The 20,381-nt window shown below is 48.5% G+C and overlaps 1 protein-coding gene across 1 annotated transcript in view; it reads right to left on the bottom strand.

The window, feature by feature from the left end:
* Positions 1-1,654: 1,654 nt before the first annotated feature.
* Positions 1,655-20,381, bottom strand: part of ZFP64 (ZFP64 zinc finger protein) — a 36,710-nt gene continuing 17,983 nt past the window's right edge. Inside the window, exons 3-6 of the mRNA XM_045295482.1 lie at positions 17,641-17,802; positions 15,982-16,044; positions 11,561-11,812; positions 1,655-3,261 (exon numbers count right to left, since the gene is read on the bottom strand). Of these exons, the coding sequence (XP_045151417.1) occupies positions 1,952-3,261; positions 11,561-11,812; positions 15,982-16,044; positions 17,641-17,802 (1,787 nt within the window). The 3' untranslated portion in view covers positions 1,655-1,951. The remainder of the gene's footprint in view (positions 3,262-11,560; positions 11,813-15,981; positions 16,045-17,640; positions 17,803-20,381) is intronic.

Genomic DNA, 20,381 nt, shown 5'->3' with positions numbered 1-20,381 from the left:
GTAATTTGACTTTCTCTCTCAACACACTCAGGAGCCCTGGTGGCCCCCTGGTTGACATGTTGGGCTGCTAGCCACAGGTCAGCAGTTCAAAGCCACCAGGGAGAAAGGTGGGGCTTTCCCTTACCGCAAAGAGTTTGTCTCCTCCGCAGTTCTGCAATCCTATGAGTCAGTCTACAGGATGTCAGGGAGTTTTGAGAATACACTTCTCTGTGTGAAGTCTAAGGCGCCCCTGACCCAAGCCTCGGTCTTTCCAATAGCCGCCTACGCTCCTGAAAGCTGGGCGTTGAGCAAGGAAGCGCTACGAGCGGATGCACTGGAATGATTCAGACGGTCAGAAGAATAAACCAAGTTGTCTGGGAGCAAATACAGCCAGCACGCGCCTTGGAAGTGAAGGTAGAGAAAGATCTCTCCCGTCCACCGTACATGTTATCAGGAGAGACCAGTCTCTGGAGGACATAGTGCTTGGTAAAGCGTAGGGTCAGCGAAAAAGAGGAAGATCCCCAATGAGATGGAATGACACAGTGTCTGCAGCAGTGGGCTCCACGTGGCAATGACGCTGACGATGGCGCAGGACTGGGCAGCTTCCTTCTGTGGCACACGGGGTCATGATGGCCATACCGTCTCTGCTATGGAGACACCTGGCTGCCTGCACGAGGCCACTCAACCGGTCCCTGCATCTGCTGCACAAGTACCAGTATCCCCCCCAAAGTGGCATCCTAGACAATTCCGTCCTAAATATTAGTAGGCGATTGCTTCAGATGTCAACCAACCGCAGGACAAGTCCATCGGGGCCTGACAATGCAAACGGCGTCAAACCACATCCGGTACACAGTTCATCTGCCCGGGAAGGTGGTGAGATGCGTGCATACTATTTGTGTTGTGTGGCCATTTAGTGCTTTCGAGTCCATGGCGACCCACTGCGACCTCATTGACAGCGTAGGCTGGAGTCTCTGCGGGAGCTGGCTGCCAGGTCTTTGTCCTGCAGAAATGCCCCTGACAATCTTCCAGGTAGTAGCTAAATGCTTAACTGGTGTGCCCTCAAGGCTCATGAATATTTATAAGCTGGGCCTTGAAACCTCTTTTTGCTTCTTCTGTTTCACTCTTTGCTTATGCTTGAACTTGTAAATTGTGAATTGGGTGTAGGTTTACAGAGCGGATCACCAGTTTTACACTCAACTCACACCCACTTTGGGCAGCCCCTCCACGAGCTGTCCCTGCGTCCGCTTCCCCCCTGCGCTTCCGGCTCCCATTCCTCCTTCCCAGCCTCGGAGCTGCATCCTCGGAGCATGTCCTTGGTTTCAGGCGGCACCTCGTCTGATCCACTTCAACTGTTCGATGATCAGCCCCTCAACTCGAGACTGGTAACTATCTTTGCACTCAGGAGATTTTAATCATGTATCAATTTATTAGGAAACCATTTTCTTGGTTTGTTGGTTTGCGATTACCGGAAGCATTTCAGGGGAAGTGTGTGTATGTGTGTGTGTGTGTGTGTGTGTGTGTGTAATCCATGTCACATGATAGAGAAAACACGATCAACCTGCCAAGCACGGTGTATCCAGGCCAACACCACCACCATCTCAAACTCCATAGGACATTTCCGAGCAGGGGGGAGTCTGCGAGTACCATCAGCTTTCATTTAAACGGACAAACAAAAGAAAACACAAACCGAACCTTTATTAGAGTTGGGAAATGGATTTGGAAAGCAACATAGTCTCGGGGCCACTCACTGAATTTCATTTCCAGGCAACCCCTCCTCACATGCACCTTGGTGGCAATTGCAATGTTCTACACTTACAACATGGGAGGTGCTCTCGGACGTGATGAGTGGGCAACATCAAAGACACCTGTTTGGGGGTGGGGCGGCATTCCTGAAAAACACTCGGAGCAAACAAACCTCAGACAGCATTCTACTTTGTTTCCCCGCCCCCCGCCCCTTCCCACTATTCAAGTCCTAGTCTGGGATGGAGTCGGCCGGGCAGAGCAGAGCGGGGTGGGCGGCCCCCTGGATGATGGAGTACGTCTGCTTGGGGAGTTCTTGCTGGGACGAGGAGGAGAAGATGGGGGCCGCCGTGGTGGCCACGGTGATGTTCTGGCCGTCACTCACCACCGTCACCTCCGCGGCCCCCTCTTGGATCAGCGCGTTCAGGCCTTCCAAATCGGCGCACGTGATGCCCGAGCCGGTGATGAAAGTCTGGCTGGCGGACCCTTCCGGGGAGCCTCCGGGGGGCGCGGGGAGCAGCGTCTGGTGCAGCGGGGCGCCCTCCGCCTGCTCGTGGGTGGTCAGCAGGACGGCGGGCTGCGCCAGGGCTCCCGCCTCGCTCGGGCACCCCGCGGCCTGAGGAGGGGCGATCAGACTGACCTGGCGCAGGATCTGCAGCCGGCTATTTCCAGGGAGGTCCTCTGCGCTCTCAGCCACCAAGGCAGGGGGCACGATGTTCACTGTGGCGGCGGCGGCGGCCTGGACGATGGTGTTGGACTGGGGTACCTGGTGCCCAACGATGATTTTGACTCTGCCGTCGCTGAACTGGGGCGCCTGACTGGGCTGCAGGGGCACTTGGAGCTGCCCCAGGGCGAGGGGCGTGGCGGCGGCGGCGGCATTGGCTGGGGCCGCGGGCTGCTTGCCAGCCTCCACCTGGAACTGCAGCACGGCCACGTCCGCGGTCTTGTTCTCGCTGTACTCGCTGTGTTGCCTCTTGTGGCTGCGCAGCGAATCCTCCCGCATGAAGGAGGCGTCGCAAATGTCACAGTGGAACGTCTTCTTGGCGTCCAGCCTGGCCACCTGGCGGCCGCCCTGTCTGGCCGCGTCCTTCCTCTCCAGGGCCTCGGTCTTGACCAGGGCGCCGTGGAACTTCTTCATGTGCTTGCTGAGGTTGCTGGGCTGCTTGGTGTCGAAGCTGCAGTGGGTGCACTTGAAGGGGCGGTCGGTGCAGTGGATGCGCTCGTGCACGCGCAGGGCCGCCTTGCTGGAGCAGGAGTAGCTGCACTCGGCGCACTTCTCGGGGTGCTCCGACTGGTGCACCCGGCTGTGCTTCCGCAGCGTGGCCTTGCTGTCGCCCACGAAGTCGCAGTGCGGGCACTTGAAGTTGTTCCCGCTGTGCTTGATGCGGATGTGCGACTTGAGGTTCCCCTTCATGGTGCAGCGGACATTGCAGAACTCGCACTTGAAGGGCTTCTCCCCCGAGTGCACGCGCATGTGCCTTTTCAAGTCGGAGCTGATTTTGAACTTGGCGCTACAGAGCCAGCACTGGAAGGGGGCGTCCCCTGTCAACACAAGGTGAGTTTCGATAAGAACAGGCAGGCAACAACCACCGCGGATCCCCCCAGAAAATCGCTCAGACAGGGCAGGCAGGCGGAGTAGGGGGGCAAAGAGAGGGCTTTTCTTCCTCCTCCAATTCTCCACCGCCACTGTGCTCGGGCCGCACGGTGCGAGCTATAAACCCCAAAAGGCAAAAATCAAAACCAAACAAAAACGGGGGATTGCAAAGAGCTAGTTCACGGGCCCAAATAACATACGAGTTGCAAATATACTTAGTATATTCCCAAAAGACAATCAGGCCACAGTTCCTTGCGGGAACGCGCCCAATCTGCTAAGCCAATGATGCCGAGCTGTGTAATTGTGCACCATTTGTTTCCACTGAGCCAGTGTGATCACAGAGTGAACGAAATCGTTTCAGGTCCCTCTAATCTTTGCCGTAGTCATTCCTCAGTGTACTTTTTTTAAAAGATCATTTTATTGGGGGCTCTTACAACTCTTGTCACAATCCATACATCAATTGTATCTGACATATTAGTACATATATTCCATCATTCCCTTCTAGACATTTACTTCCCACGGAGCCCTTGGGATCAGCTCTTTTTTCTCCTCCCCCTTCTTACTTTTTTTTCTTTTTACAAATGAGGTAATCCTTCAGGAAGATCTTTATTAATAAAGACTTGTTGCTTGCACAACACTTACGTACCCTACATAGCCCAGCTGCATTCTTGTGAGTTTATAACATCCAGCTGTTTTGGGGGGGGTGGGGGAATCAGATTCCCAGAAAGACGGGTTGGGGGTGGTAGGGGTAGGGGTAAGGGTAGTGGACGCGAGATCCCACGTATATGTTCTCAATGCATGCCAAGTCCTAATGAGGTCTTGGTAGTTCAAGGCTGGTGGTCCCTGCCCATTCCAAACAAATAAGCCAGTCAAATGGCAGCAGCTGGCAATTGGCACCAACTTCTGGGATGGCAGGTGCTGCTTAGCTGAGCAGGGTGCTCAAGACACCCCCAGGAGGTGGCTGTGGGTACTACCACTGTGAATACTCAAATAAGAGCAAGGCTGAAAAATATTCTCAGACTTGATTGCGGTTGCTTGCAATGCAAGCAAGAGCTTGGGTTTCAACTCAGGTTTGATTTTAAAGTTAATGTCCTTGACTGCTGGGCAAATTATCTGTACATCCAACCACTGTTCGATTCTCTAGGCAGAGAGCTCAAACGAGTGGGGATTCTTTTCCAGCTTTTGGGACGGGGCCTACAGCATCTCTATGGACAGATTAATAACTAAAGATGGCAGAGAGTAATTCAACAAACTTCTATCATTAGAAAAGCCTATACCTAAACAGGGAACCCTGGTGGCACAGTGGCTAAGCATCTGGCTGCTAACTGTAAGATTGGTGGTTCAAACCTGCTCCCATAAATATTTATGGTCTTACAAATCCTAAGAAGTTCATAAGGTATTTGTATTTGCATTTGTTTAAGGAAGCACCATATTGATGTCCATAGGGGATGTACAATTTTACAATCCCATCAGCAATGTATGAGCATTCCCATATCTCTACATCCTCTCCAGCATTTATTATCATCATTTAAAAATTTTGCTAAGAGTGTCAGTGTGAGGTGGTATCTCATTGCTGTTTTGTTTCTCTTAAGGCTAATGAACGTGAATTTTTTTTGTATTGTTGGCCGCCTGGATGTCATCATTAGTATATTGTCTATTCATGTCTTGTGCCCATTTTTTAAAAATTGGGTTATTTATATTTTTCTTATTAAAGTGTTGTAGTTTTCTATAGATTTTTGAAATTAGCCCTTTATCTGATATATTATTGTTCAATCTTTCCCCCCCAATCTGTGGGTTCTCTTTTTACTTTTTTGGTTGAGGTCTCTTGGTGTGCATATATGTCATATGTTTAGAAAGTCCCAGTCCTCTATTTTATTTTCTACAGTGTGCATTTTTCATTATGTTTGGTAGTGTATTTATGCTTTGTATTAGTGCCCTTAAGTTTGTCCCTATTTTTCCATTGCTGGTTTTAATGGTTCTAGGATTTATATTTATATCTTTAATCCATCTTGAGTTCACTTTTGTACATGATGTGATATAGGGGGGTGTCCTGCTTTAATCTTTTGCAGGTGGAGATCCAGTTTTTCTCACACCAGTTATGTGTTTTAATGCATTTCCGTCCTTAATGAAGATCAGGTGTCTGTAGGCCCTTGGCTGTATTTCTGGGTTCTCAATTCTAATCCATCAGTCTTCATGTTTATTGTTGTACCAGTCCCAAGCTGTTTTGATTTCCATGGCTGTATAATAGGTTTTACCATCTGGGAGTGAAAGGCCTCCTATTTTGTTTTTTAACAGTGTTTTGCTTATCCTGGGCTTCGTTTCTTTCCATATAAAGTTGGTGATTAGTTTTTTCCCTCTATTTCTTTGAAGAATTGTGCTGGGATTGGAGTGGATTGAATTTATAGTTTTTGTTAATATTGGCATTGTCAGTATATTTAGTCTTCCTATCCAGGAGCACGGAACAATTTTCCATTTGTGTAAGTCTCTTTAGGTTTCTTGTTGAAGCGTTCCATGGTTTTCTTAGTATTATTCTTTTGTTTCCCTGGTAAGATTTATTCCTAGATATTTTATCTTTTGGGTCGTTATTGTAAGTAGTGTTGGTCCTTCAATTTCCGTTTCAGCGATATCTTCTTGGTTTATTTCTATTTATTTTAGTTTGAACCAACTGGTATGTCACAAAAGCATCCAAGTCAGTCTCAGTTTTACCTTTCCTCCTCCTTTAGCCATCAGACTAATGTTTAGAGCTCATGGGTAAGAAATCATGAGGATGACTCTGCAGGAGTCATCTTCTTTAATATTAAAAAACTCCAACTGATTTATGTACATTAATCTTATAGCCTGCTACATTGCCAATTTTTCACAATTATCTCCAGCAATTTTTATAGAATCTTTGGGGTTTTCTATATTAAGATATCATCTGCAAACAAGGAGAGTATTGTTTCTTCTGTACCAATATTGATGTCTTCAATACCTTTATGATGCATCATAGCTCTGGATAAGACTTCCAGGACGATATTAAATAAAAATGGTGGAAAAAGGACAACCCTGTCTGGTTCTTGTTTAAGGGCAGTGCGGAGAATGCTCTCAATTTCTCTACGTTAAGTGAGATGCTAGCCTTGAGTTTGGCATATATGGCCTTTATTATGTTGAGAAATTTCACTTCTATTCCTATTTTATTGAGTGTTTTTTTTTTAATCAAAAATGAATGCTGAATTTAATCAAATGCTTTTTCTGTATCTATTGATATAATATGGTTCTTATGTTTTACTTTGTTTATGTGGTGGATTACATTGACTGCGTTTCTAATATTAAACCATTCTTGCAAACCCAAATGAATCCCACTTGATAATGCTCTTTCCCCCCTAATGCTTTATTGAATCCTGTTGGCTATAATTTTATTGAAAATTTTGGCATCTATATTTATCAGGGATATTGGCCTATGATTTTCAATTCTGGTGATATTTTTGCTGGCTTCATAAAATGAGTTTGGTAGTATATTGTTCGTTTGTACATTGTGAAATAGTTCATGTAGGATTAGTGTTAAATCTTCTCTAAATGCTTCGTAAAATTCCTCAGTAAAACCAGGGCCCATGATTTCTAAGTACCAAAGGAGATGAGCTATTTTGATCTACCAGAAGCAACTGTGAAGTTTATGAAAATGTTTTCAATTTCTACTGGTGGCACAGTCACAGGACTGCTATCTGCTTTCTTGCCTATTTTAAAAAAGTGTTGAACACACACAGTGTCAGTAAAAGTGAAAATAATGACGATGTAACTCACTTCTTTCATCTGTCTCAGTTAACTCACATTTGAGTTCAGAGGGCCAGCTCCAGAACAGGGCTCTCTCTCCTCACACCCCCCAAGGTCCTTGTCTCCTTTTAACATGTATGGGCCAGGTATTCCTTGGAGATCTCTTTGTGTCTTGACTCCAATCTTATCCCGAGTCAGTTAGATTCCTAGTCCAGGGACCCTGATTCCAAAAGGCAGACTCCGTTCTTGGCTCTTTTTTTCTTGGTGGTATTGAGGTCCCTCCTCTCTGCTTGCTTCTTTCTCCTTCTGTTTCTTGTAAGATAAAAGGTGATGCAGGCCACAGCCCAGGGGAACTCCCCTTAGATCAGATCAGGGCTGTGATGAAATTGAGAGAGTTACATCCTGCCCTAATCCTCTAACAACTGATTGATGACATTAGATCACATCACGGGGGCTGATTACATCATTTCATAACTGCCAAATTATCTGATGCCATAACTCTCATACCTCTGAAAATCATGGTCCAGTCAAATTGACATACATTTTCGAGGGACACAATTCAATCCATGACATTCCATCCTTTGCACACACCCCTTTCATGTCCTTGTCACATTCAAAACACTTTCACCCCATCATATTTTCCCCAAAATCTTTAACCAAAAGACAACTCCACGTCCAAATTCCATCCTGGAGCAAAATCCGTCTTCATTCGTGAAGCTAGAATACAAGGGGGCTACTTTCAAAGTGTAACGGTGCAACGACACAAGGTAGACATTCCCATTACAAATGGGAGTCACCGGGAGGAGAGAAGAATAACGGGAACTGAGTAAGTAAAAATCCCAGCAGAACAATCCACCTTCTCTGAGACCATCTTCGCAATGGCCCTGCCCTCCAGACTGTGTGTTGGCCATGTTCTCTTTGGGGAGTCCTCAGGCCTGGCCTTCAGCTCCACCATCCAGGCCCGCTGTACTGGCAACTCTGCTCCCTCTACTTGAGCAGCCTCATTCCCTAGTCTCACTGAGGATTGGTGACCCCACACCCTCAATCACAGGAGGTTCCCTCCGGTTGGGGCAGCAGAACTAGCCACCTGGCACTGATGGATGGTAGAGGATGGGTTCATACTCTAGAACCAAGTTGGTGAAGATCTGACTCTTCGAAACCCAGCTGGTGTAGCCCCACCCTTTGGGACCCCCGGAGCTCATGACCCTATTCCTGGTTCCTTGCCGCTCAACTCCTTTGACCTCTTAGGCCTAAGCTTTCACTCCCTGGATTGGCAAGTTAGAGCTCCCGGTAGGCTACCTCCTCCCTGAAGGTACTCAGCTCTCCTGCTCTGTGGCTTGGCTCCCATGGCACCTTATGCTGGTCACCTGGTTCTCTGTTGCTACCTCTAGGTGTTCTGCTGTCTCCTGTGTGCCAGCTCTCCTCACCTCCTCCTTAGCCCTCACCAGAAATGCTTTTCATGCCTATCATCCCACCAATCGTCTTATGCCAGTATCTGGACTTGCTCTAGTGGATTATGATAAGGGGCCCAAACGTCTTCTGTTGAGCCTTACATGTAGCCATGGCATCTGCCAGGAAATCTGCCTCTTCCACCGAAAGGGGTGGGGGTGGGGGCTGCTGTGACCCTCAATGCTGGGCTCTTGGGTTTGGCTAATGAGGTCTTAATTGACTTGAGATGGGCCTTGTGCACTGGGGCTTGTTGGCGTGCACCTCCACCACCCCATGAAAAGGTCAAGCCTGGTTTGCTCTACTGGCTCCAGGCAGAGGATGAGAAGTGCATGGAGCAAAGTTGGGTCACTCCCAGCCAAGCCAGTGGACGGCTGGCTCACAGCCAGCAGAATCCCAGACTTGGACGTGAGCCCACCTCAATCAGCTGGGCTTCCTACTCACAGAGCAAACCCCCAACAAGTGACCAAAGAGGCTTAATGGATGCCACCGAGGCTTGGTGGTTTTACACAGCCCTACGCTGATGCCAAGAGATTGAAGAGTTGAGACCTTGAAACAAGGCGCTGTCATACACCAACATTCCCGGTGGCACAGATAGTTAGGCAGGTGCTAAGCTGCAGACCAAAAGGTTGGTGGTTGGGCCCACTCAGAGATGCCTCGGAAGAAAGGCTTGGTGACTTACTCCTGAGAACTCTGACCCCGAAAACCCTACGGAGCACACTTCCCCCGCAGACCCCAAGGGGTTGCCGGGTGTTGAAATGAACTCAACAGCAACTTCAAGATCCTCCCTCCCCCATAACAGAACCCCAACATATGCTGCAGAGAGCGGCGAGAAAATTGGCAAATCACATGTTTTGGTAACAAAGCACTTGTCACCTAGGGTAAGTTAGAGGCTAGAAAACACACCTGGTGAACTTTGGGGCTTCCGCAGAGTGACTCACTGCCATCTCTGACCAGCGGCAGAGTACAAGAGACATGCTTCAAAAAAGAGCAGACCGTTTTCTTGGTAGAATTAAGGGTACATATAGAAAGGTCAAGGCTTGCCAGGCTGGCAAAGTTTCTCATCTCTGGCTTCTGTAGCCAGAAAAAGATTTTCAGAGAAGATAAAGCTATGGGAAAACATCCTATTCAGGAGACTGATCTTAGTGGGAAAAGCAAAAGAGAGAGGTGAACACGAGATGTTCTGATGACGCCTAAGGGGATATTTAGCCGGTGCCAAGTAGCATCTCTCAGGTACACCAAAGAAACCCCAAAGAACTCCAGCTACAGGAGCCGGAGGTGCTGGAAGCGCCTATCATTGACTTTACAGAGGAAGGCAAGTCTTTAAAAGAATTGGGTTGTGGGGGAAGGGAGGACTTTTGGCACACGGATGGATACACAGGACATCCACATGGTTTTTAAGATAGCTCTACTGTCAGAAGGAGCCACACGTTGGTTACTAACCACAAGGTGGGTGGTTGGAAACCATTCCATGGGACAAAGAGGAGGCTTTCCACTCTCCCATAAAGGTTTACAGTTTGGAAACCCACATGGGCAGCCCTCTTCTGTCTTACGGAGTTGCCGTGTGTCGGCATTAATTAGATGGCAGTGACTTTGGCTTTTTTGCGTTTCTTGGCAAACTGTTGCCAGCGTAGACCTGAAACAACACATAAAAGACCCCAAGTGTTTTCTAGTTGGGAAGCAGGCGGAATTTTTCTCCAAAGACTTTTGAGAAAGTCTTCTTCAGAAGTAGCTAAGGAAGGCCACGGCAAGGGTGTTCCAGGGGACACAGGAGCCAGGGAGGGGATCCAAAGCCAAATTAAGAAATACTTCCTGTCCCCAGAGTGGCTTTAGCAAGGCTGGGGACAGCGGCTGGCTGGCTGGCTGGCTGATGACTCCCGTTTGAGTGGTAATATAATCCTGGCTCTGTTCCACCCTTACATGGTGGGTGTGCTAGAAGGCTGACAATTTGTCTTTTTACGTCAAAGATCAAGAGGAGCCACATCCCAGCCCATCACAGATCACAAGACACTGGTCTTTCATGGTCCTATGTTTGCGCAAAGCTTGTAGTGGTTTGGGGAGGGGAGTGCATTTCGCATTGTGGGAGAGATGTGAATGGTGGTGGGTATAACGGCAGTTGGTGGTCCTTGGTAAACATGGCCTGGATTCTTGACACTTCCCTGCCTCCCTGGATTTCGTAGTGCTTCGGAACAGAGGGTGAACTTCAATCTACCAGGCCCATCCAATGCAACTTGCTTGAGCCAATGGGATGTTTTCAGATTAAACGCAGCCTTGAAACATGCTTACACCTTGGGATGTGTGTCCGGGCCATCACTACTAGAGGGACAAGCCTGGGCTAGTTCAGGGTCCAGGAAAAAGTGGGAGAGCTGCTCAGAGCACAACCCGAAACGCCAACCACATCCCGAGGTCACTTGGCCTGTGCCACACATCTGATTACGACCACTCAAGACCAACCGAGTTGTCTAGCCAACGCCAGCTGACCTCAGGCATGTGCGCAATACACAGGTACCATTCTTTGCCAACGGAGGTTTTGTGCCCGTTGTCACACAGCGTCACCGTGTCCGTAGCTAACCAACACACCCGTCAAAGGACAAGGCGCATGTCTTCATAAGTGACCTCCTCTGCCGACTTAACTTGGAATTCCATCAAGCTTTCCCACGCGGAATGCTTCGGGAGTATCCTTTCTAAAAGGATCAAAGTGCCTCGCCCATGCGTGGGGGAGGAATTGAAAGATGCACTGTCTCTACCCTGATTTCCTTCAGCGCATGTCCTCCATCCATCACACTGTTTGCCAGGGAACATGCGACAAAGTTTTATAAAGAGACAGGCCGAGATGTCGATGGAGAGTTATAAATTCGACACCCCCACCACACCGGGGTTGTACTCAAGGACACACTGCACCCAGTGGGGTTGGCAACACCCCCCACCCCCCACTCCCCACGGGGGGCGCGTATGCCCCGACCCACCTCTTTCAGGTGCGGTGAAGCTGCGCTTAGGACTCAGGCGGTGGGAAGCTGGGAGCCCCGCGCGCGCGCTGCGGGAGGCACCTACCCGTGTGCGAGCGGAGGTGGACGGTGAGCTGGCTGGAGTTGCGGCTGGCATAGGGGCACAGCTGGCACTTGAAGGGGCGCTCGTCGGAATGAATGCGCATGTGTTTCTTCAGGCTGCTGCTGTCGGCCGCCGCGTAGTCGCACGTCTTGCACTTGTAAGGCTTGACCCCGGTGTGGCACCGCGTGTGCGTCTTCAGCTTATCCTTCCGGCTGAAGCACTTGCCACAGACTTCACACTTGTGGGGTCTGTCTCCTTCACACACACACACACACACACACACACACACACACACACACACACACACGCACGCCATCAGGAAATCAGGTGAGAAAAAGAACAGAAACGGTGGGAGGGTAAGAACTTGTTGCTTGAGTCTTGTATCCACCAATCCCCTCTTCCTCGTTGATCATAACAGAGAGGGGCCCTAGAAGGCAGATCGCCTACAGGTTCACAGGTTACCTGCTAACCAAGAGCCCGGGGGGTGCCAAGGGTTAAGTGATTGGAGTGGCTGGGGCTCTGCGGGAGAAAGACCTGGTGTAAAGATTGTAGGAAAGAAAGTTCTGTCCTGTAATGTGGACCCATTGTGATTCCGAATCAACTGCAGGCAGCACCCAACAAAGGCTGGCCAGCTAACAAACACATTTCCCGCCTCCCTTGCAGCTAGGTGTGAATCTATGACCAAGTTCTTGCCAATGAATGACAGGGGAGTTATGGTGAGCAATTTCTTTAACAGGAAACAGCTTGGCTTTCTTCCTAACCAGTGTCGTGGTTATTCGTTAGTCTGCTAATTGCAAGGTCAGCCGTTCAAAACCACTAGCAGCACTTCAGAACAAAGAGGGGGCTTCTACGCCTGTAACGAGTGACCGTCTCAGAAACCCAGAGGCAGTTCTACCCTGTCCTATAGGGTCGCTATGAGTTGGCATCGACTGGGTGGCAGTGCGTTTGGTTTTTGGTTTATGGTCCTCTGTATTTTTTGTAGTTGTGTGGGTGGTCTATGGGGATAAACAAAGCAAAACAAAAAACCCAAGCTCTTGTCTAACAGCAGCTGAAACGCATACTTCTGGAAAGGCATCATGCTTTACTGGGTCTCGGCAGCTGGGACTATCTCCAGGTTTGTCTCGAATTTGCAGCCACGGTACCATCCACCTTTCCACTAGCTACTTTCTTCAGGTGCAACCGGTTCAGCTGTTTTTTTCCACAACACGGCAGTGTTTCACCGTGGGGTGGTTGTGCCTGTACATGATGGAGCCGCTGAGATGACTGGGGATTTGAACACACCAATGTGGAAAGGCACTCCATGTGAAATGGAGAAAGCAGGTTGCCGCGCTAGTGTATGTTGTTGGTGCAGGCCTCTGAGTCAATTCTGACTCATAGCCACTCCATGACACTGCCCATAGGGTTTGCTAGACCATCACCTTTACAGGTGGAGATCGCCAGGTCTTTTCTCCTAAGCAGTAGCTGGTGGGCTCGAACCGTCGATTTTCCATTAGCAATGGAGTACCTGACCATTTATTGTGTGTAGGGTACTTGATCGTGCACAGGGCATTTGATAGTATCTACAGTACTAACTTAATAAAGAGGAAATAGATGTTTTAAACCTGCATTTTAGGCCCAGTACAGGCACAGGAAAACTTTGGCATCATACCTGAGACGACCAAGGCTGGTGACTGGGCGTGAGATTAGAAGGAGGAGGGGTGCAGGGCAGTATCTTCCCTTTTTGTCTCATAGGCATCAAATCTGTATAATGAGTAGGCCGGCTACTCATTAACCCCTTGCCATCAAGTCAATTCTGACTCACAGTGACCCTTTCTCTTTGGGACAGAGGAAACAGCTCGATTGTTTTTCTAAGACTGTAACTGATTACAGGAGAAGACAGCTTCATCTCTCTCCCGGGGAGCAGTTGGTGGGTTTGAACTGCCACCTTTGCAGGTAGCAGCCTAATGCTTAACCTCCTATACCATTCCTAAACCCACCCAACCCAGTGCCATCGAGTCGGTGCTGACCCCTACTGACCCTATATAGGGTTTCTGAGCTGTAAGCCCCATGGAAACAGACAGCTTCATCTTTCTCCCGAGGAGCAGCTGGTGGGTTTGAACTCTGAACCTAGGGCTCTCTTCAAAGGCTCAATAGTCAAGTGCTAACATCAATTCTCAGCCAAGTCTGATCACTTTCACCACAGAATAAACATCTGGGATTTCAGAATAGATCTAAAAATTTATATAAAGTAAATTGGTTACTGAAGAGTTTAGTAGTCAAAATTTAAAATGCAGGGATTTCTCAGCACCGTTAGTGGCTGCATAGGTCTTCAGGCTGCCCCACTGTGTTATCTGCATCCTGGAGCAGATGTGTGATGGGGGGTGGGGAGCCAGGTGGGTTTCTGCTCGCTCTGCCATTAAAGAACCCGGCTGACATTCGTGGCAAGGGTAATGCACTCATCTAATGCTCTGTGAGTAACTGAGACCAGGACATGTTTTCAAAGGTGACAGTCACGTGGCTGTCACCCCAGCTTGGACACCAACTCCAGATTGGCCAAGTGAGGGAAGAAGATAGGTTCTGAAAACATGCAGAGACAAACGTGCTCCTCGCCCGAATTTATATGTCTATAATGCTTTTCCAATCACTGTTAATAATGGTGGTGTAGAGGGTTACACACTAGATTGCTAACTGCGAGGCCAGCACTTCAAAACCACCAGGCTCTCTACTCCCGTGAAAAGGTTCAGTTTTGGAAACCCACAGAGGCAGTTCTATCTGGCCCTATAGGGTAGCTTTGAGTTGATATGTACTCGATGGTAGTGAGTTTGGCTTTTGGTGTTTATTCCTTCACCCACCAGTATGCGATCCTGGGCTGGGTGAACTTCGACACAGGAAACAGAAGGTGGCACTTGCTGTTCTTTGTTATATTGAAAATGCTCTCCACATATTTGAAATGTGAGCATTTGGGTAATTATGATACCAAGTGACACGATGCTGAGAGGCTGGCGAGAGAGGATGGTGATCCCAATGACATCAGGCAATTCTGGTTAAGGACAAAGAACAGAAGGACCGCCAGTTCTCACACCTTCCAGAGCTGATGCTAACCCACCGATCTGGGGCCCTGAATGAGGACAAAGTGAATTTCAGTGTGGTCCTACCCTGTACACATGTATACCCTCTGAAAGCGTACAGGCCGGCATTGAAACAATTATGACCCTCTGATAAGTGGTGGCTTTAGGGGCTTTTGGGTAAGTGCTGGACAGCTAACCACCAGGTGGGTGGTCCAAATTCCACTCCCCTGCCCCCGCTATTCTGAGGGAGAAAGGGGAGGCTGGCTGTCTGCTCTGTAAAGATGTTTAACAGCCTTGCTGATGCTATATAAGAGCCGACTCAATGGTTTGGTTTGGGAATACTTTGTTCCAACAGTCATACTAAAGCAGCTTCTCCACATAGAAATATTAAAAAAAAAAGTAAAGAAAATTAAGATCATCAGGCATGAGCCCTTGATTCTGTTCCCCTGTACTAGTAATTTTTTTTGATGCTTTGTTTTATTGTAATAATCTATACAACAAAACATTCATCATCTCAACACTTATTTATAATTACAATTCAGGGGCAGCATGTTCATCCTAGTGTGTCACCATCACCACTATTAGTTTCCAAATTTCTCATCAACCTTGACAGAAACCATGTCCTCTTAAGCTATGATTCCCCCTCTCCGCCCACTCCCTGCCTTTTTACACAGGCAGTCCCCGACTTATGGCACAGCCTAGTTATGCCAGACCACTTTTGGTAATCTTATCATTAATAAGCATTGTAATGTGTGATTTGCTGACGTCATCATTCACAGCAATTCTCTTGCAGATGTTCAATGCTATGATTTTGACACTGATAATAAAAAGCAGTAGTAATGCACAGTAAAAACAGAAGAAAAACGAGGTCTTCAATGTACGTCAGAACGAACTTAACAAGAGCATTGTAGAAACAGAATCTTGTACAAAGTTGGGGACTGCCAGGGTTTACCACGACCCTTCACCAAAGTCATAGTAAGACAAGTTCACTGTATCTAGTGATGGAGGCAACGCTACTCTCTCCTCCCTCCACATTCCCTATGCCTGGCACACACACACACACACACCGGAACGTTTATTTTTATAGAAATGCCTCCTCTAAGTGGGAAGAGAACATACACTCAGCATCGCAATTAATTTTGCCAGATGGGGATCATGACATATAACCCCCCTTGCACGGCTGGCTCATCTACTCTCCAGCACTGGATACTCTTGCCTGAAACATTTCCTAGCAAAATCATTAGTAAAAATGCACCTCTTGCTTTTAGCTGATTTATGCCGAGACCAATTGGGTTCTGCACCCCATAGCACCTTTGACTTTGGGCCCTCCCAGCTCCTAGCAGAGCACAGGCATCCAGGGTGTCTGAGGTGCCTTACCTGTGTGGATTTTTAAATGCCGCTCCATGTCCTTCATGCCATAGGCAGTCTTGAATTGACAACCTGGAAAAGACAAGGAAAGATCAATTCCAAAAAGATACATTGAATCCTTTTTTGGGGTAGGGGTAGGGTGGGAGGAGGCGCTGAGAGTACACACAGCACAAGTACACCAACCCAACAGAAGGAGCCAAGTGACACTGGTTTATAGCCTTGCTGCATCTTGTAACCAGTGTGTAACAATTCCCACTCTCCTTTTCTAAGATGTTCCTCCCCATGAATGCAAGGCACCACCCCCTCAGTTTCTTATCTAACCTTTCTAGTTGCTGTTGTCAATTGGATCCCACAGAGATCTTTAAAAAGCACCCTGCTTAAGGCAGGCCTCCCCCCACACCTCCGCATAAGCTGAATTATGCTTTGGTCTAAAGGTGACTGCAGGGGACATTTTTGTGAAGGTCACAAAGGACAAAAGCTGAGGATCCATGAAAGGGAATGAACCCCAAACCAAACCAAACCCACTGCCGTCGGTTAATTCTAACACACAGCAACACATGAACCCTAAATGTAACGTGCTCCGGAGAGGGGAAAAAGGCTTCTCCTTTGACAGAACAGACCATGGTGGCACCACGAGTGAGATTTCCGTAACAAGGGCAGAACTGATCAGAGCAGCTGCTGGCGCTGAGCTAATTCTAACTCACGGCGACTTCACGTGCTACAGGGCCACTGTGTCCCCAGGGTTTTCTGTGGCTGATTTCACAGGTCACCAGGCCGTTCTTCGGAGGCACCTCCTTTCACCACCAGCATGTAACCATTTTTAAAAACCACCATGTTTAAGAACCACCAGTGTGTAACATTTGCTCCACCTCGGGACTCCAGCTTTGGTAATGATGCACATAGAGGTCAATGCTCAGCTCTGCTGATGCTGCAGGAGCCCTGGTGGTGTAGTGGTTACATGGTGGGCTGCTAACCTCAAGGTCAATAGTTTGAAACCACCAGCTGCTCTGAGGGGGAAAGAGGAGGCTTTCTTCTCCCCTGTATAGCATTACAGTCTTGGAAACCCACAGGGGCAGTTCCACCTGCTCGATCGGCTCGCTATGAGTCGGACTCGACTTGATGGCAGTGAGCTTGGTGTTTTGGTTGGAGATGATTGTGCCGCGGCTCTAGAAATCGCTTTCCTTGTTTGAGGCAATACATGCTGATGAAAGGGCACCGGGCCTGCAATTCATTCTCCAGGGGCCTGAGAGGAAATGACAGGGTTCCCTGGAGGAAGGACTGAGCCATTGTGGTCCAATGCGAACCTTCTCTAAGGGAAGTACACACTCAGCTGTTGGCGCTATGCTTGCAACTTTTATAGAAGCTGGAAATGATTTCAATTTGTTGTTGTTGTTGTTGAAAAAAACAACAGAGATCGCCCGGAAGAAAAACACATGGCAGGCTGAAGTTCCCACAAGCCCCACATCAAAGCCCGGGCCTCTAAAAGCCGTAGGATCCACACATGTAGTGACAAGAGCCAGGAAGGGGTGACCGGGGGCGGTGCGCATATCAATGGCGCAGGGCATCTAGGGAGTGAGCTGGGAGGCCGTCCACATCCAGTTACGGGGATTCTCAGAGGAAGCCCAGGGACCCGTGTAAACTCCCTCTCCCTGTACAGCAGCTCTTTACCTGGATAGCAACAGTTGAGTCTTTTCTGAGCAGGGGGCGCGGCGGGCTTTTTGGTGCGAGATTTGGCAGGAACGGAGATGACGGTGGCTGTCTGGTTCTCACTGCCTTCCGTGGGCAGGTAGGTTTGATAGCCGTGTTCGAAAACGAATTCTGGAGCTGAAACTGAAAGACACGCTGGTTATTCATTTCTGAAAAGGAGCACCCTTCGGCCATCCCTCTGTAGAGCATGAGTGTGGGCACCTGCTTTCCATGGCTCCCTGGTTGCTGAGGGGTGAGTGGTGGCCTAACCCAGGTCTGACCCCTGAGATGCTGGCGTGGGACCTGCTGGGGACTTCCAGAGGCATTTCCTCCTGGATTCGCTTCCAAAAGGAGGGAGAGAAAGAGGCCACCGAGGAAGCTCCCCTCGTGACTCTTGCTCCCTGATCACTCCGCCTTTCTAGTCCTGGGACAGGGAGGCACGTGTGCCACACTGTGGCAGCCCTGCCGTCAACAGGAGGGGGAAGCAAGGCATTCAGAGGGGGAGCCGGAGCACCCAAATCTAGACCTCTTGTTAAATAAGCCTCAATTCTCCTTTCTTACGACCATCGAGTCGATGTTGACTCACGGCAACCTTACAGCAGAGTATGACTCCCTGTGTGGGATTGCAAGGCAGTCACACTTTACAGGAATAGAAAGCCTCATCTTTTCCCCACAGGGTGGCTGGTGAGTTTGAACTGCTGCCCTTGCAGGTACATCCCAGCTAGCCAGAAAACCAGCGAGGGTTGTTTGTAGGGTCCTTTCCTAGTTTTTCTTCAGAGATTCTCTCGGGAACACCGCAGTGCTTCCTGAATCTGCCTATCAGCGTTAGCAACCACGAGTGTTTGGGGCCAGGTTTCCAAGCAACTGAAGCCCCAGTGTTTTGAGCCATAAATCATAAACTCAGATATCTGCAAGTGTACATCAGCAAATTAGACTCAGCAACATTGTATCTAGTACCTATGACTGGTGATTAGATGTGTAAAATAATACTACTAATAATAATAAAGGATGGTCGTTAAGTGCCAGTGGCATTATAAGGCAAAGACCACCCGCTCTTCATTCAAGGCAGGTTTAGGGTGAACGGAGAGTCTTCACTCCACGGGTTTGAAATGCTGGGTATATGCTGTCGTACATTTGAAAACAAGCACACAATTTCTTTTTTTTTTTTTTTGAGTTCAGATTTTCGTTTAACAAGCACACAATTTCTGAGAAGCTAAGATGAAGCATCAATGCATTTAAGTGATGGGGTTGGTGAAGAATAGTGGAAAGTATCCTGGGATGCCAAGAGAATAGACAAATTCGTCTTGGAAGAAATAGAGCTGGAATGTTCCTCAGATAGTATGACTCACGTACTTCGGACATGTCAGGAGAAATTAGTCCCCACGTAGAGGGGCGGCAAGAAAGAGCAAGGCCCTCGACCGGAAGGATTGACACGGCCGACTGCGTCGTCGATGGGGTCACACTTAAGGACAGCGGACTGGGAGGAGGGTGCAGAAGCAGGTAGAGGTTTGTTCTGTTGTTCAGAGGGTCACAAAGCATTGGACCGACCTGATGACACCTAACAACAACAACAACAAGATGTGCTAGGTTGTGAGAAGCAGTGAGTGTATGGTCAGTTACATACAACATGACACAGAGCTTTGAGAGACTCCCTTTTATACCAGGGTGTTCAGAAAGTTCGGCGACAAACAGACTTGAAAGCGAATGACGTTTTCCCATGAACGTTTGGAAGCCCCCGCATAGTGACCGTCTGAGCTCCTGCTCTCCAACTCTTCGGCACCTGTGACAATCACAGGATCATCCTTCCACCGTCAAGAACACCTGGGCTTGTCAGCAGCTGGGATTGCAATGAGCCTCAGTGGTGCAGCAGGGGCCCTGGTGCTGCTGTCGGGCACGTGCTGGGCTGCCTGCTGAAAGGTTGGAGGGTCAAACTCACCAGTCACTCCTTGGGACAGCCTTGAAGCTATCCGCTCCCATACAGATTTACAGACTTGGAAACCCAGGACCCGATGGCTGTGAGGTTCAAGCAGATGGCAGCAGGTTTGGGTTTTCTGGGTCAGTCGTACAGTGATAAGTGCTTTGGCTGCTAACCCAAAGTTGGCAGTTCGACCCCATCAGTTGCTCCACAGGAGGGAGATGAGGGAGCTTGCTTTTGTAAAGGTTCCATGTTGCCCTATAGGGTGGCTATGAGTTGGAATTGACTTGACAGCAATGGGTTTTGTTTGTTTGGGGGGTATTTGATTAAACCCAGGGGCTCAATGTTCTCCATTGTTGCAGGAAGTGGGATGGCTTTTGTTGAAAGCTCCCGGCACACTGATGTTCCAGGTCTTCCTCTGATGTGTGAACCAGACACTTCAGCCTCTTGTGGACAACTCTCACTTAGGTAACACTTTATGGGACTAGAAAGTGGGATCTGGATCCTGCCCCTCTTTTTAAAAAAAAAAATTTTTATTGGGGTTCATACAATTCATCACAATCCATACATACATCAACTGTGCAAAGCACACCTATACATTTGTTGCCCTCATCATTCTCAAAATTCGCTTTCCTCTTGGGTTCCTGGAATTAGCTCATTTTCCTTTTTCCCCTCCCCATCCCTCCTAAACCCTTAATAATTTATAAATTATTATTATATCTTATCTTACACTGCCCGGCGTCTCCCTTCACCCACCCTTCTGTTGCCTATCCCCCAGAGAGGAGGTTATATGTAGATCCTTGTGATC

Source organism: Echinops telfairi, unplaced genomic scaffold (assembly GCF_000313985.2).
Source record: "Echinops telfairi isolate 266 unplaced genomic scaffold, ASM31398v2 ScPeMD7_5592;HRSCAF=6446, whole genome shotgun sequence".
In the NCBI taxonomy this organism is placed as follows: domain Eukaryota; kingdom Metazoa; phylum Chordata; class Mammalia; order Afrosoricida; family Tenrecidae; genus Echinops; species Echinops telfairi.
Note: the sequence above shows the minus strand (reverse complement) of the source record. Positions and strands in the feature narration are given on the sequence as shown.